This window comes from Gambusia affinis, linkage group LG07 (assembly GCF_019740435.1).
Source record: "Gambusia affinis linkage group LG07, SWU_Gaff_1.0, whole genome shotgun sequence".
Lineage (NCBI taxonomy): Eukaryota > Metazoa > Chordata > Actinopteri > Cyprinodontiformes > Poeciliidae > Gambusia > Gambusia affinis.
This window is the reverse complement of record NC_057874.1, coordinates 15,784,840-15,800,651: the sequence shown is the minus strand read 5'-3', so window position 1 is coordinate 15,800,651 and position 15,812 is coordinate 15,784,840. Positions and strand designations below refer to the sequence as shown.

At 38.0% G+C, this 15,812-nt stretch overlaps 1 protein-coding gene across 1 annotated transcript; it reads left to right on the top strand.

Annotated features, from left to right (window-relative positions):
* The first annotated feature begins 606 nt into the window (after positions 1-606).
* Positions 607-14,826, top strand: tgm2b (transglutaminase 2b). The gene is made up of 13 exons (XM_044121646.1): positions 607-820; positions 5,879-6,058; positions 7,279-7,497; positions 7,778-7,896; positions 8,195-8,323; positions 8,417-8,594; positions 8,688-8,820; positions 8,898-9,001; positions 9,085-9,324; positions 11,449-11,724; positions 11,815-11,975; positions 13,810-13,946; positions 14,225-14,826. Exons 1-13 carry the CDS (start codon positions 811-813, stop codon positions 14,373-14,375), a joined length of 2,037 nt encoding a protein of 678 aa, XP_043977581.1. The 5' UTR covers positions 607-810; the 3' UTR covers positions 14,376-14,826.
* The last annotated feature ends 986 nt before the right edge of the window (positions 14,827-15,812 follow it).

The window sequence follows — 15,812 nt, the reverse complement described above, 5'->3', positions numbered from 1 at the left end:
TACATGTCAACACACAAGTTGTATTTTTGTGACTTCTTGAATCTATAGATCCAGTCTGATTACAAAAACTAATCCAAAAAAGATACTTGTTCATAATTCTATGTTCTGCCTTGTTGATCATAGATCAATTTTCACATTGGGCTGGTTCGTTTGGAAAGGCTTCTTTTCATCAACAGCAAAATAATGAGAAAAAAATTGTTTTTTATTCAGCCACATTTCATTTCTCTGTTTATACTTCACAGATATTTTTGCTTTGATCTGTCAAAATAAAATCTCTTTATTTTGAGGCTGTAATACATTTTATATAAAATTGTGACAAAAATGCTTTTCTTTCAAAAATATAGAATAAAACAACTTTAAACACATTTCGAGTCTTTGAGGAACAGGAGGCTTTAGAAGAAATCATATCTCATTTTTAATTATTACACATGTATACGTGCTCACTCATGTTTAATTTCTGGATGATGCAGAAACGGTCCAAGTGAGTGTTTATCAAAAAGTGCATTGACTTTTTCTGCGGAAAAACCATTTGACAGACTTTACCGCGTCTGACGGGGAGGAGGTGAGGCAGTGAATCACTATTGCACACAGTTTGTGCACGCAATGCAGCCAACTCTCGCCTCGGGTCGTCCTTTTTCTTTTCTCCCCCACTCCGGTTTAATGAGGGTTGTGTCACACCCCCCTTTCTCAGACCGCTACAAGGAGGGTTAAATAGAAGACGGAGGTAACAGCAGAGAGGCATCGCTTTCTGCACTGCGCAAGACGTTCATTCAAACAGAACCTCAAACTTTGAAAAGCACCGCAGCATTTATGGCGCACGGTAAGGAAACGCATCTGGACGCTTTGGTTAAATATAACTTAATCTGGTTGTCAGAAGCCTAGATTGCTTAAAATGCGTTTGTTTTACTGGTTGCAAACAACATATGCTTACAAACTAAAGCTGATTGATTCTAGGCATCGTAGGCATATTTTTGGTTTAATGACGTCTTGGTTAGTGCAAGCGCATTTAGGTTTGATGCGAAAGTTTTCAGATACATATGAACCTTTAATATTTGAAAGAAAAATATACAGAAACTTATTATTAACAGAAAACAGATTGTGTATTAATTATAAGTAAGAAACTTTCACTTTAAATCAGATTTACAGACTAATAAAAAAAAATAATTCTCATTGCCCGACATGAAATCAGACTAGTTTGTATCAGTAGAATTACAAATATTTCTGTTTGCAAAACGTAAATACGTCCACATCCAATAAACTTTATTGTTGTGAAAAAGTTTATTAGAAGTTTACAATGTCATGACATCATCATTATCATCATCATCTGGATTTCCCAAATTGTTCATAGACAGTCATCTTATGGAAAGTTCTGAATCTATTTTCTCTTTCTTTTTTAATTCAGTCTCATTTATTTTTCAGCATTAGGCCAATAGAAATGATATATTGGTAAAACTAATTAATCTAAAATATAAAAATTCGAAATAAAAAAATTGTGGGGTATTTAGATTTGTGGTTTTCACTCTATGCAATGATTATAATAATTATCTATGAATATGGATGGTACATACTGAGAAAATATTCAATAAGGAGTTGGACAGCCAATAGCCTGATGGCTTTAAACTGCTAATTTTCTAAGCTCCTGCAGCATGTAGCTGTGCTGCATGTGTAGATTTTTCTACTTGTTTGTGATTTAGTTTGTTCAAGTTGAACTGTTACCTTTTATTTCTGTTTTCCTTTATGATTGTTACCATATTTGAGAATACCTGTTTAGAGAAAAGTGTTTTATTGCCTCGACTTTTACGTTTACTTGTTGGACTGTAACCCCACTGGCTCTGCCCCCACTTCCTGCTCCCTGCATCTCCAGAGCATCAATAAATATCAGTAAATTCTAAAACGTGATCAAATGAAGTTACTTTGTCCGGATGTGAAGCCTATTTAAACGATGAATGTTTTTGAATTCTCTGCCATGCATTCACAGCCTAACAGTTACCCACAAAATAAGCAATAAATTTCTTTTATCACTATTTTCATCATTAGCATAATGGTAACACAGCATATCATGGTAAAAATTTTAATCCACGTCAATCACCTCTACTCTTGTGACGTAAAACAGTGTGTTTAGGTTTGCTGGTGGCCTAAACTCTCACAAAGCTATTTTACTGTCGTCAAGCATCAAACACATTCTGAATGGTTCGGTCCAGCAGCACAGAGCCAGAAGGAAAGGTCTTGCTGACATGAAAGCATAAAAAATATTTCAGCTCGATGTTTAAGTGGACAACAGCTGCTCTGAGATTATAATAGCCTCTGAAAACAGGTGCAGCTCTGAGCTACCGCTAATTGACTCTATATTTGAGAGTCCATCCCTCCAGAATGATTTGCATTAGACACCCAGTGAAGGTATTCAGAAAAATTCGAAGAGCAACTCTCCATGTTTGTATTTTCACGCAGGCGTCAAGCTGGAGGCAGAAGTAAATATCTGTCTCATAGAGCTCTGGATACTTTTTTTTTGTTTTGTCGACGCTACGTGTTGTTTTTCATGTTGTCACCAGAGAACATCTGAAAAGTAAACAGAACTTGTTCTTCTTCCTATCTGTACATTTATTTCCACCTCCGCAACACATTTTCAGTCAACAAATTGTTGCTTAACAGCCTTATGGCGTCACAAGTCACACCTGCTTTCCACACGAATAAAGCATTCATTTTTATTTTAAAGTTCCTGTGGTGTAGACCTGGAGTCTGAGTGGGTGTTACCTGTGAGACTGAAAGCTTCATTCACATCAGAGTCTTTGCTTGTTTGTGTTTCCTGGACTAAAATAGTGTTTTTGGTCCCTTCCACCATGTTAAGTCATCTTTATTTAATTTCCCTTTAATGCTCATACTGAACTAAGTGTTGTTGATGACACAGTCCGTTTGTGCTGTGGGGTCAGGGTTTAAGGAGCGAGAGGAGAGGCACAGGCACACTGAGAAAAAGGCAGGAAATCTCAGGAATCAGGTAGTGAGGTATCCCTACAGATTTAGCTGCAAGTCAAGGATGCATACGGTTCCACTTTATGTCACAAATGTGCACCATCTGGCAGCTAGCGCTCGCTTTGTGTTGTGTTTTTTCTTCTTAATTACCAAACAAAGGACATAAATCTCTGCAGAAAGTTGGGCATCTGTTTCTCATTCCTTTTTCAGACGTCATATTCCTAAATCTTGGGGCATCCATTCATATGTTATTAATTGAGCATCACACTCTTAAAACTATGAGGTTAAAAAAAAAAACCAACCCAATTTAATTTATTAACCTGCTTTTGAATCAAACATGGGCTGGTCTAGTTCTGGTTGGATTTAACAATAAAGTCTTGGGTTATGGGTTAACATGGTTCATTTTTAAAAGTGAGGCTACGGAAAAGTGGGTTAAAAAGGATAATCAATAAAATCAATTATTAAACAAGTAATGTTCTTCAGAAACTTAATGTTTCCAGAGTCTTTTGGGTGAAAGGGGAGTTTTCTTTTTGTCCGTCTCCAATGGTTAATCAGTGAGAGGCAGGAAGGTCATCAGGTTATTACACTTATCAAGTTGTAAATTTGCTCAGAAAATAATTTTCTGTTTTTAAAGCAGACCTATTGACAACAACAACAGCAGCAGCACAATAGAAATATTAACATTTTCATTGGTGGGCGAGTTTAAATTATTAAAACTTAAATTGGAACCTAAATTTACGATTAACATTAAGTTCAGAAATTCTGTTTATTAATCACACAATCTGCAGAAGCTTAGATGAAAAGATGTGCTCGAAATTCATAAAAAGAGGGGGCCCACGTCTCCCCCTCTGGCCAATGATCTAGAAAGGATGTCTTCAGTGGGGCACTGAGGGGTTGATAAGGAGTGGTACAGTTTCTGATTACCAATTTTTGGATGCATCTTTTCAAAGTTATGTCTTCAAATAGACATTAACATGGCCACAACAAGTAACAAGTTGATGAAACGAGGCATGAAATAATGTATTTTAGTCCAAAATGCTCACATTAAGTGTTCAGAAATCTGTTCACTGTTAAATGTTTTATATGGTACTAAATCTAGTCTAAATATACTAAGGGCCATTAAGGGTTCTTGCTTTGTCTGTCCATCAGTTTGGTCCAGGGGCGTGAGGGAGGGAAATGTTCTGGTCTGGAACACTGTACCAACACTTCTTGTGTGTATTTCTTTTTGGATGAAGGCCAAGATTAAACACTGACTACTTCCCAGAAATGTTTTTTTTTATTTTATTAACTTACGTAAAACAGCAGGAAGCCTTTGTAGCTAAATCTTTGTGCATCTAAGTCTAGCTCAAGCTTGACATCCTAATAGGGACTTCAAGCGAAGATCATTACACTGGGCTTTAGTAAGTGGGAAAAATCCAGCCTTCTGGCATGCATCTCCATCTGTGGAGGTGTTACACAAGAGAACCGTGGCCTCTTGTTTATACAACAATCCAAAGGGTGGGACTCTGTGTGTAATAGCGAGGTAGGGAGACACTGTCTATGTTTAGCTTCTATTGAATCAAGCAGAAACTAAATGATCTTGATGAATAGTAAATAACCAAACAAGCTGCACTTTGTGTCGGTGGTTATGCATCTGATCTGAAGAACGCACACTAAATCCTAATATGCTGCCACATAATGTCTAAATTAGAAAAGGTAGTTAGGAATTAACATCAATGATAAATGAAAGCGACAATGGATTATATGAACCATACTCATCAGAACAGTACTCCACTAAGTAATAAAGATTCTGTATTATGGAACTAAAGTTTATAATTTTTTTTCTAAGAATATACTCCTTACCTGCCTTTTGCCTTTAAAGCTGCCTTATGTTTTTCTGGCATCGATCATATTGACAAGATAGCGTTACATTGTTTGCTGGACGCCTATGATGCAATTTTCTTGTCCTATTATATCTCAAATATGCTCTTTTGGACTGACATACACGTGGTCAGCAACAATAATACTGAGGTAGCCTGTGATGCTAAAATGATCTCAGAAAATATCCCTCAAAATCTAATCCTAGCATATGAATATTGAACTGTAAATTGAGATCTGTTGGACCGGGCAATGGCTGCACAGTCTGTTCCGACTTTGGGAAACCTCCAAGTTGTGACTGCAGTTTCCTGTTTTTCCCTGACAGGAGTGGCGCCGTGCGGGGTCTGCTGACACTGTAGCCCGTCAGTCTGAGGGTTTTCTGTGTAGTAGATTCAGAGATGACATTCAACATATTTTCATTACTACTGCCTCTTTATTGTCTTTTCTGACATCAAGCCCAAGCAATTCACACAACTGCTGATTGCTGGATGTAATTGTTTTTTCACACCATTTTCTGAAAACTCCACAGATGGTTGTGAGTGAAAATCCCAGCAGCTCAATAGTTCCTGAAGCACTCAAAACAGCTTCTCTGGAAATAACAACCATGTCACTTTCAAAGTCAAACTCCTTTTCTATCCACTAAATCCACTTAGAAACTTCACTTCCACCACAGCTAGATGCATTTAGCTGCAGCGTTGTGATTGGTGTCATAAATAACACACTGACAGAAAAAGATTTTGTGGTATTATATGAGATTATTTAAAGGATGCATGGACAGCATGCTAATAGAAAAACAAAACTTGACTTAATTTAAAACAAAAAAGACCAAAACTATTCTTAGAACATGATAGAATCAGGTAAATATTACGGAAGAGGATTAGGGCCACTGAAAAAAAAAAAGAATTCTGAGTTTAAACTCAGAATTATTTTATTGTCGGTGGCCCTAATCCTCTTCAGTAGGTAAATGCACTGTTTAGAATGTGTTTTACAATTTTTGTGGTAAAAAAACCCATTCTATTTAAGCTACTGATGGGGCTGTTTGCTTTATTTTAAGCTCTGGACATTGAACGCTGGAATCTGGAGTGCTTGTTCAACAACACGGACCATCGCACTGACCTCAACGGAGTGGACCGACTCATCGTCCGGAGAGGCCAGCCGTTCACCATCAGTCTGTATCTTCGGTCTGGGAGCTACCAGCCTGGCATCAGCTCTCTTGACTGCGTCGCAGAAACAGGTGCAGTCTTTCAATTTAAATAGTTCTTCTTCATTTAAAATTTTTTAGGAATAAATTTAAATCCTGGACTGTACAAGTGTATTCCTCTCTGGTGAAAAATCATTGAGGTTACTTCCTCTCATTCGGGAAGTGAGGGCACTCAACCACTGGGTGTTTTTGTTTATGTTAATTTCCCTTGCAACCTGTTCAAATATGAAGAGGGAAAGGGAGCAGCAGTGGTAAAGGAAAGGGAAGCATTCTAGTCCAAACATGAGAGGTGCTTCTGAATGTGTTCACTTTTTATCTATAGAGCATTGTGCTGTATTTCCACTGCTGAAGTCAAGCCCTCCTACATTTTTGTGTGTGACTGTAATCAGGCTCTTCTGTTATTGTTGGAAAGTGTAGCTCTTGCATTGCATTTGTCTTGAGAATAGAAAAAAAACAAACCTATCTGTCTCTTACAAAAAGCCTGATAAGGCAACAGCTGCAAACTACCCAATTCAACAGAAACTGTTGCTGGTCGGAAGGGAAGTGTGTGTATAATCATAGATAATACTATCAGGCTTTAAAACGCAACCATATTCTGATGGACTCAAGTTGGCTCTTCCATTCAGGACAGAAAGAATAACGCAATGCGAAGCCAAAGTTGCTTTAGTTGGCAGCGCTGCTGGGAGATCTTCCAGAGTTCTCTCAAGCATTTATTGATTATTTATGGCACCTCTGTGCTGTAAATGTATGTCTGAACAGTTACAGATGCTTTAAACCTAAATACTTTAATCAAATGTATATTGTCTCTAAAAATATTTATATTTGTACATACTCATCATGGACACAGATGTTATGTTAAATTTGGCTGTTTGCTCATGCATTTAAATTTTTTTTCTGGATATAATACACAACATTTAGATTTGTGTTGCAAAACTGCAAGGCACAAATTAGAATTTATTTTCACTAGTTTGAAATCACACAGATTCATAATTGTAGACTTAAATATACACATGCCCCTAAGCATGACTTCCAGTCTCTTAAATGTCATGGATTGCTTAAAAACCAACTCCATGTGAGCGGGTCTGTGGTTCCCCACACCCACCAAAGAACATTATGGAGAAACATATGGAGAAACCTTACAGCACACATGTGGACAGATGTTTAGATTCAGGTGCTTGTCAGGTAAATTTGCAAACAATTTTGAAAGATTTGCTTTCCTCTTTCTAATTATCTGTTTACTTGGTTGTTTTCAGGTCCTCAGCCCTCTGAGCAGTATGGCACCAAGGCCCGTTTTGGTCTCTCTTCTAGCATGGACACTTCCACCTGGAGTGCTACGATAACCAGCCCCCCTGGGGAGATGGTGGCCCTGTCTATCTGCTCTTCTCCCGAAGCTCCGATTGGCCGCTACACCCTGACCCTGGGCCAATCAGAGAAGATTGAGTTCATTCTTCTGTTTAATCCCTGGTGTCCAGGTGGGTAAACATGCCTGCATCTGGGAGGACATGTCTGTCAAGCAGAGGATCTAGTGAAGCTAGCAAGAGCTTAGATTATCATGTTTCACACCAGCGTGTGTTAAGGATTAGAGGTAACAAGAAGAGGGGATAATAAATCATAAAACTACAATAATTGCCTAAATTTGGTACATTAATCCATAATAAGATGCAGTGAAGCATTTTAGGAATTAGTTTAAAACAAAAGACCACCAGTTTGAACTCACGTTGGGACATTGTTTGTGCTGTGTCTTGGCAACAGCGGATGCAGTGTATATGGACAACGAGCAGAATCTGGCGGAGTATGTGCTCTCTCAGGATGGGATCATCTTTCGAGGCAGCAGCAAATACACCATACCCACTCCTTGGAACTTTGGCCAGGTACCAACACCAACACTGACTCTGTTAACCTCTCCTTATCACCATAAACAATCAATCAGATGAGCCAGGAGTTTAACAGAGTGTTGAATGAGCTTGCATAAGAGTCATTACGACAAGAGGAAAATATGCTCTTACAAGATAACCTATGGAATTTCTAAAACGCTACAAAACCCATGTGTGCACAAACTGTGCTGCGTTTGCACTTCTTGAAAATATCCAGCTTGGTTTTGTTTTCCCACATTTACAGCACGCCTTCCTACAGCCAAACATTCATTAAGTATATTTGCTGTGTTTGCAGTTCGAAAGTGGAATCCTGGATATTTGTCTGAGGATTCTGGATATGAATCCCAAATGTTTACGAAATCCTGGAAAAGACTACTCAGGGAGAAGAAACCCCATCTACGTAACCCGAGTGCTAAGTGCCATGGTACGACTAATTACTCCTCTCCAAGTCTTATATTCCACATGTGAAAAACTTTTTTTTTCCACATGTGAACCCGGCTTTTTTGTTGTCCGGCAGGTGAATTGCAATGATGATAAAGGAGTCTTACTGGGAAAATGGTCAGATGGATATGAGGGAGGCGTCAGTCCCTTGGTTTGGCGTGGCAGTGTGGAGATTCTGCGAAATTGGGACACGCAGTCCTGTCAGCCTGTTCGTTACGGACAATGCTGGGTGTTTGCTGCCGTGGCCTGCTCTGGTAAGAAACGGTGGGCTTATTGGCCTGTTTAGAGAAAATGACTCATTATTTTTGTCAGTCAAAAACAGCAAACTTTATCGTCCTTTGTTTTAGTTTCCAGAGCGTTGGGCATTCCTTGCCGAGTCATAACCAACTATTTGTCTGCCCACGACACCAATAGCAACCTGGTGATTGACCGTTACGTCAATGAAAATGGGGAACTCATTCAATCCAGAGACATGATCTGGTTAGACCTTACTTACATTGTATTTAGTGAGTGATTGACAGTAATGTGAGCGCTCACATTTTGTAATATATCTTCAGGAATTATCACTGCTGGGTGGAAAGCTGGATGACCAGACCTGACCTCAAGCCTGATTTTGACGGGTGGCAGGCTAGTGACCCCACTCCCCAGGAGAAGAGTGAAGGTAATACTTTTAAAATAAGCATATATGTTTTGTAGAACTATTATCTGTCGTTTTCAGTTCTGACATTGTCCCCTTTGTCTTAGGAGTGTATTGCTGCGGCCCCATCCCTCTCAGGGCCATTAAGGAGGGAGAGCTTGCGTTCAAGTATGACGCCCCGTTTGTTTTCGCTGAAGTCAATGCCGATGTTGTCACATTGATGAAGAAAAAGGACGGCAGCACTTCAAAGGTTACCACAAATGGAATGGTGGGCCAGAAGATCAGCACCAAGAGCGTTGGCAGTGACAGGAGAGAAGACATCACTCACCTCTACAAGTACCCTGAAGGTACCACAATATATTACTCATAACGTCAAAATAATTATTTTCTGCGTCATTGATAGAATAAAATGGGACGTAGATATACTTACATATAAAAGACAGGTAAGTATTGGATTCTCAATCACTAAAATGTGTCAATTATTAAAAGTGAAAATATAATTTTAAAAATAATTAAAAAGAAATATGCATAATTTGTAAGAAAATTAACATTTAAAATCATATGAAATCCATTTATTTTTGCAGGACGCTAGTAATAAGAAAATTAATAAAACTGCATGAAACAAAAATTTTGGATGATATAATGATTTATTATATATCCCAATCGAGATATGTGTTAATAGCTTAACTATTTTATTGATAATTAATTATTAGACTTTAAATTCTTGTAAATTTCATTTTTTAGGCTGATTTGCACTCAGGCCATTCATATTAATTATCATTGGGTAGATGCAAGTAACTCTCCCTTTATTGAATATGTTAATGGCCAAGCAGTACATTACCATTAGATTTTCACTTGTGCAACAAAAATAGTAGTTAAAAGATAAGAGCTGTTTATTTTTACACTTTTTCTTGTGTAAAAAAAGTATTTGCCCCAGTATGGATTTCCTCTAACACTCTTAAATGTTTCAAATCAACAAACACAAATAATTAATAATCAAAAGATAAACAAAGAAAATAAAGAATGTAGACTTCAAATGATGGTTTGACTTATTTAGGTGAACAAAGCTATTCTAACTCAGCTAAACCTTTAGTCTAAAATATAAATGCTGCCTCCAGCCCCCTTGTAAAATCAGGAATTAAATGTGATTGAAATGCATTATAAATATTTAAAATTGTAACACCTTATTTTAGGATCTAGATATCTTAAAAATATACATTTAAATGTAACAGTGTCAAGACATCTATGTCTCCTCTTACTGCTTTCAAAATAATTAATTAGTAAGTTTTAATATAGATGCACCCATTAAATGGATTTAACAGCCTGTGTGACTATTAAAGCAGATGTTTAGGAGTGTGGATTAACACAATGCCAAGGTAAAATTAGATGAGGAGTTTACACAGGGAAGCACCTGCTGCTGCAGCCCATAAATCCTGTAGGGGTTGCAAGGTCATTTGAAAAGAATTTGAAATCCATCCCTCTACAGTGAGGAAGATGTTTCACAAGTGGAAAAAGTTACACATTTGCCAACCCTCTCAAAAGATGACATATGAGCAAGTTCACACCGAGGTGAAGCTAAGTAATACTCGGAGACATGCTTACTTAAAGATCTCAGAGGGACAGCTCAAACTGTGCAGGCATCATTAGCTTCCCACAGTCCTCACATTTCTACATTTGTTATACAACCCCCCCCCCAAAAAAACCAGCACATGTCCACAAATGCCTCATACCAACTATCAGTAAATATGGTAGATTTGCAGCCACATAGTCCGAACTCTTCTATGCAGGAAGGTTCCTTAGTGAAAAGCGAGGTTATCTGTCCGACAGCTGGATGTTATCAAAAACCGAAGCCTGGAACAGAACAATTAACCGAAGCGAAGGCACAAATGTCCACTACGGTGGTACGAAAAGGAAAACAAATCAAGTCATCGAGATGGCAGAAGTTCAAACCTCACCCAACTGAAAGTTTCAGCCTGTACTTTAAAGAGGGCCATCTATAAACAAATGCATGCAAAGCTCAGTGCAGAAGTTGTAGAAGAAAAATTGAGCCAACTTCTTGCTCCGTGTTGTGAGAGACTGATTGGGTCATAAAGAAGACAGCTGTGCTTTTACAACCTGTGCGAGCATTTGGCAAATTTAAATGCTTAACTTCTGTTGAATAAATGTAATTAGAAAATCTCACATCCTATTGTTTAAGTTATTTTTGGCTTAGTTTTTATTGGAGTATATGAGGTGTAATTATTGAAAATACAAAATATTTTTAATCTGCTGCATGCATGATTTTCATTTTTCTGAATGTGTTTGCCTGCTGGAAACAGTCAAATCAATTGCTGCTAAAGCTTTCTGTTAGTCCATAAATTTCTTACAAGACAAGACAAAATAATAAATAGTATTTTGAATATTTCATTTTTTATTACCACCTAAACTACAAAGTTCTTGTGAGTGAATGTATTGTGCTTCCACGATTCCAGGATCTGATGAAGAGCGCGAAACATTCAAGAAAGCCGATCACCTAAACAAGCTTCTCCAAGAGAACCCAGACCCGGGTCTTCACGTTACCATCAAAGTTACATCTGACCTGAGGAAGGGCTGCGACTTTGACGTGTTTGCTGTTGTCACTAACAACACCGAAGAAGAGAAGAAATGTCGCCTGGTGTTTGGGTCCTGCGCCGTGTCCTACAACGGAGTTTTGGGGGGGAATTGTGGTTTTAAGGACCTGCTCAATGTTCAGCTCCCACCAGGTGCAGGTGAGTCACGCCACCGTCTGGACAGGGACATCTCTGTCAAATGATGCTTGTTCTATTTCTGGCAAAAATGTTTTGTGTGTGGCATTCCAGAGAGGCGAGTTCCACTAAGGCTGAATTACTCAAAGTATGGGGACCAAATCACAGAGGACAACTTAATTCGCCTGGCAGCTCTACTGCATAACTACTCCACAGGAGAGGCCAAACTGGCAATGAGAAACATCGTACTGGACAATCCTGAAATCAAAGTCAGAGTGAGTACAGTTCCAACTTTATGTGCACTTTGAGGAGTGTTGCATAACCAATATATAAAAATCCTTTTGAGGTTATTCTGTGTGTCAGTTATTGTAAAGATTTGGTTTTGATTCTTGTGCATTTCTGCAGCTCCTCCAGAGTTACCTTTGGCCTGTTTCTCTGGGCTCTCGTTGCCCAGCCTGTTAGTGTAGGTGGATGGCTGTTTGTCTTGGCAGGTTTGCAGATGTGCCTTTTTATAAAAAATTTAGATTTGATAGATGACAATAATCTCCATTATATTCTATTAATAGATGTGAGATATTAAAAGCTTTGGATATTCTTAAATGTTCTTCTTCTACATAATGTTTTCTTTTTCAATAATGTTTCAATAATGTTTTCTAATAAACATTCGCATAACAGCTGGATTTATATTGAGATAAAATAACAAATAGGTGGACTCAATTTACTAATTATCCTAAATCTTAATGCAAATGAGTGCGCCGGACTTTATTAAGGGATGTCACCGTGAAGAGGGCTGAATATAAAAGCATGCCACACTTTTCAGATATATATTTTTGTCTTTTGGTAATTCCCATCTATTTCCTTTTTTTGCAAAGCACTGTGGATGAAAAAGGTATTTAACAATCGGGTGATTTTAATAGATCAAAAGCAGTACAGACTCTAAGGTGAAGTGGAGCAGAACCGTTTTAAGGGGGATTATAAGGTATTGTTGTTGAGTGTGTATAGCACTGGAGCTACAAAATAGGTATAGAGGTTCAACTGGGTTATCCAGAAGCAACAGCTGTAGGGGTGTACAGAATTTGTCAAATCTGTCAGAGTTAAATTGCAAAGATAAACTTTCAATGCCGTGTTTAAGAGCTGAATGGAGAATAACGCAGCTCTGTGTTGGTAGACGTTTGACCTGGAAATGACCGTGTAAGAAGCCAGAGTAAATATGCTGTAAATACCAGGTATGCAGTTGATTGCCTAGAAGTGTCACGCTCAGAGACACATAACACACACACACACACTCACGCACACACACACACACAGAGAGACCACAGCTGAGGAAGATGACAGAAACTTCAGAGACACAAGCTGAGAGTTACTCCATTGAGGAATTCAAATTTATCTTTTGTCCTTCTGACTTCTCAAACAGCTGCTGTAAAGCAGTCCTTCCCTTCTTTGGTGCTTCTTGTCTCCATTTGCTTTTTTAGGTCACCTTCTGCAGATAAACATTTTTAAGGCTGCTCTACTGCTTGTAAACATACCTCAACTTGTAGATTTCACTACGAAAGCTTTCTATCAGTCATACAATGTTATGAAGCAGCATTAGACATTACAGTCAACGTGAATCTACATTTATTTTGAATTAGATTTTATATAAAAATCAAAAGAAAGCATTGATTAATTGTGGACATGAAGTAGGAAGATACATGATTCTAAAGTTTTACTCAAAAATGTGAATTTTAATTTGAAATCTGACATGCTATTGGGGGGGAACGTCTGCTAGTCTTAGATGGAGAGCATCTATTAACAAGCCTTTTCAAGCCTTGCTACAAATTCTCGATTCAATTTAGGTGAACTTTGACTGGGCCATAAAATCATAGCATAAGATCATGCAGATCAGGTGTGGTCAGAAGGCAACTGGTTGCAGAGGATTTTGATTCATGGATCACAAAGCAGAGCGAGTTGAATACAAATGAGCATCTCCTTTTAAGATTTTTAAATCCACTTCACACTTACTTTCTACTTTTTGTTGGTTTACCACATAAAATCCTAACACAATACACTGAAGATCTTAGTTGCAATGTTGCAAGACTTTAATCAAGCTAATGTGGTTGTTCCCTACAGATCCTGGGTGAACCAAAGGAGAACCGGAAGCTGGCTGCAGAGATCAGCCTCCAGAACCCTCTGCCAGAGCCGCTGGACAACTGCTGCTTCAGCATTGAGGGGGCCAACCTCACTGGAGGAAACATCATCTCCGAGAGGTTGCTAGATTTCCAGCTGCACCTAAAAAGATCCCCTGTTTACACATAATTTGTGTAGACAGGAGATTAAAAGGAATCCTTGCATTTTGATTTTTGTCTAGAGCAGTTTTAAACATGCTATGCCATGTTGCTCTGGCTGCATTACCTCCAAAGATAGTCATAAGCAAGAGTTCTGTGTCTGTAGGGATTTATCTGTGAAATGTTTATGCAGTCTGAGTATCTTGACGAAGCCTTCAAGCAGCTTTCAGGGAAGTAATACTTAAATATTTACCTTCCAGGTTGGGCTGCACGGTGGGACCAGGGGAAGACGCCAAAGTTAAAATCTACTTCACTCCGACCCATTCTGGCTTGAGAAAACTGGTCGTCGACTTTGATAGCAACAAGTTGTGCCATGTCAAGGGCTACAGGAATGTCATTATTGGAAAATAAAGCATTCTATAGACCTGAAGGTGGAAACATATTCCATCTATATTCATGCTTTTCCAAGCAAATGTACGCTCTTTTATTTCTACCGACTAAAAAAGCTTTTTTTATTCCTCCTATTTTTTTTCCTCTGCTCTTGTTTATGTGATTCATTTAAGCTTCCTGTTGTGAGAAAAAAATACTATAAATTAGCAGAGAACTTTGTTACTCAAGGCATACATTTTAAACTCTTTTTGTATTTTTCTCACAGTCTGAAGCAATGATTAGCATCGCTTCAGATGCTAGTAAGACTTACCTTTTTTCAAAGTTTCTACAATAAAAGTCCTGTCCACAACAAATCAAAAACTGAGAGCCTGAATACAGATTTTACAGAGAGTGATAACTGTTGCAGCATCTGATGTATATACATTTTGATTATATCTCGGGAACAGTGAAATAAACACGAATAATCATCTAATGGGACGATGTGTGACTTTCATTTCAGAGGAATATGCTCTTCAAATAGTTTCTCCACCATCGGTCTCACATACGGCAGTAATTGTGACACTCCCAACTAATTTTATGCGGCTTTCCAATTCCAATTGTAAATTTTACTTCTTCCTTTGACAACATGTAAAAAACGTAATGTCCTGCTCTTTGACATTTTCTGCTAAATACCACCTTCATTGTCATTTTCATTTTTTATGGACAATTATATGAAGACATTATACTGTAGTACTCTATAGAGGAATACTATTAATGCACAATCTCAGGTAGAGTATTTTTTTTTTTTTTTAAACATTGGGTATTTGCTCTGCTTTGGGCCATGCTGCATTAGCAAATTGACTCAGAGTTATAAAAAGTTTGTGCAGCAAACAATTTTTCTGCAAGACATTATGTCTACACACTGGTTTACCAGTGACACTAAGGTAGATTCCTGGTCAGCACTTAATTAAAGGACTGTTCAGCTCTTTTTATGGACTCTGAAAAGTCATTTCTTATTACAAAATTTAAATTGAGAAAGACTAAACAAACTAGAAACTATTCATTAATTAAAGATAAGCCTCACTGAGGTTGGCGTTAATGCAAGGAATGCCATTAAGAACCAGTGTTTTTTTCCATTAAGTACCCTCAAATCAAGAATTAAGTATCAGTAACCGAACCAGAACCCTGTTGATGCCAGCAGAACATTTAGTGCAGTAGTACAATTATGAGAACTTCCCAGAGTTTCCCTTTAACATATACCCTTCAGAATTTAAGTGAGTTAAAATAATATATCAGCACTCCATAATATTTTTGTCATTTCCAACAGTTCATCTACAGCAGCATTTCTGTATTGCCTGGCGCTTTTCTAAATATGTGTATGTCTTAAACAGTGCTGCTCTCTGCTGGTTAAAAAAATGATCTCAGTGTTGAAAAGTAGCGAGGTGCAGTTGCTCCTGTCAGTCAGGAGCCGGCAGCAAA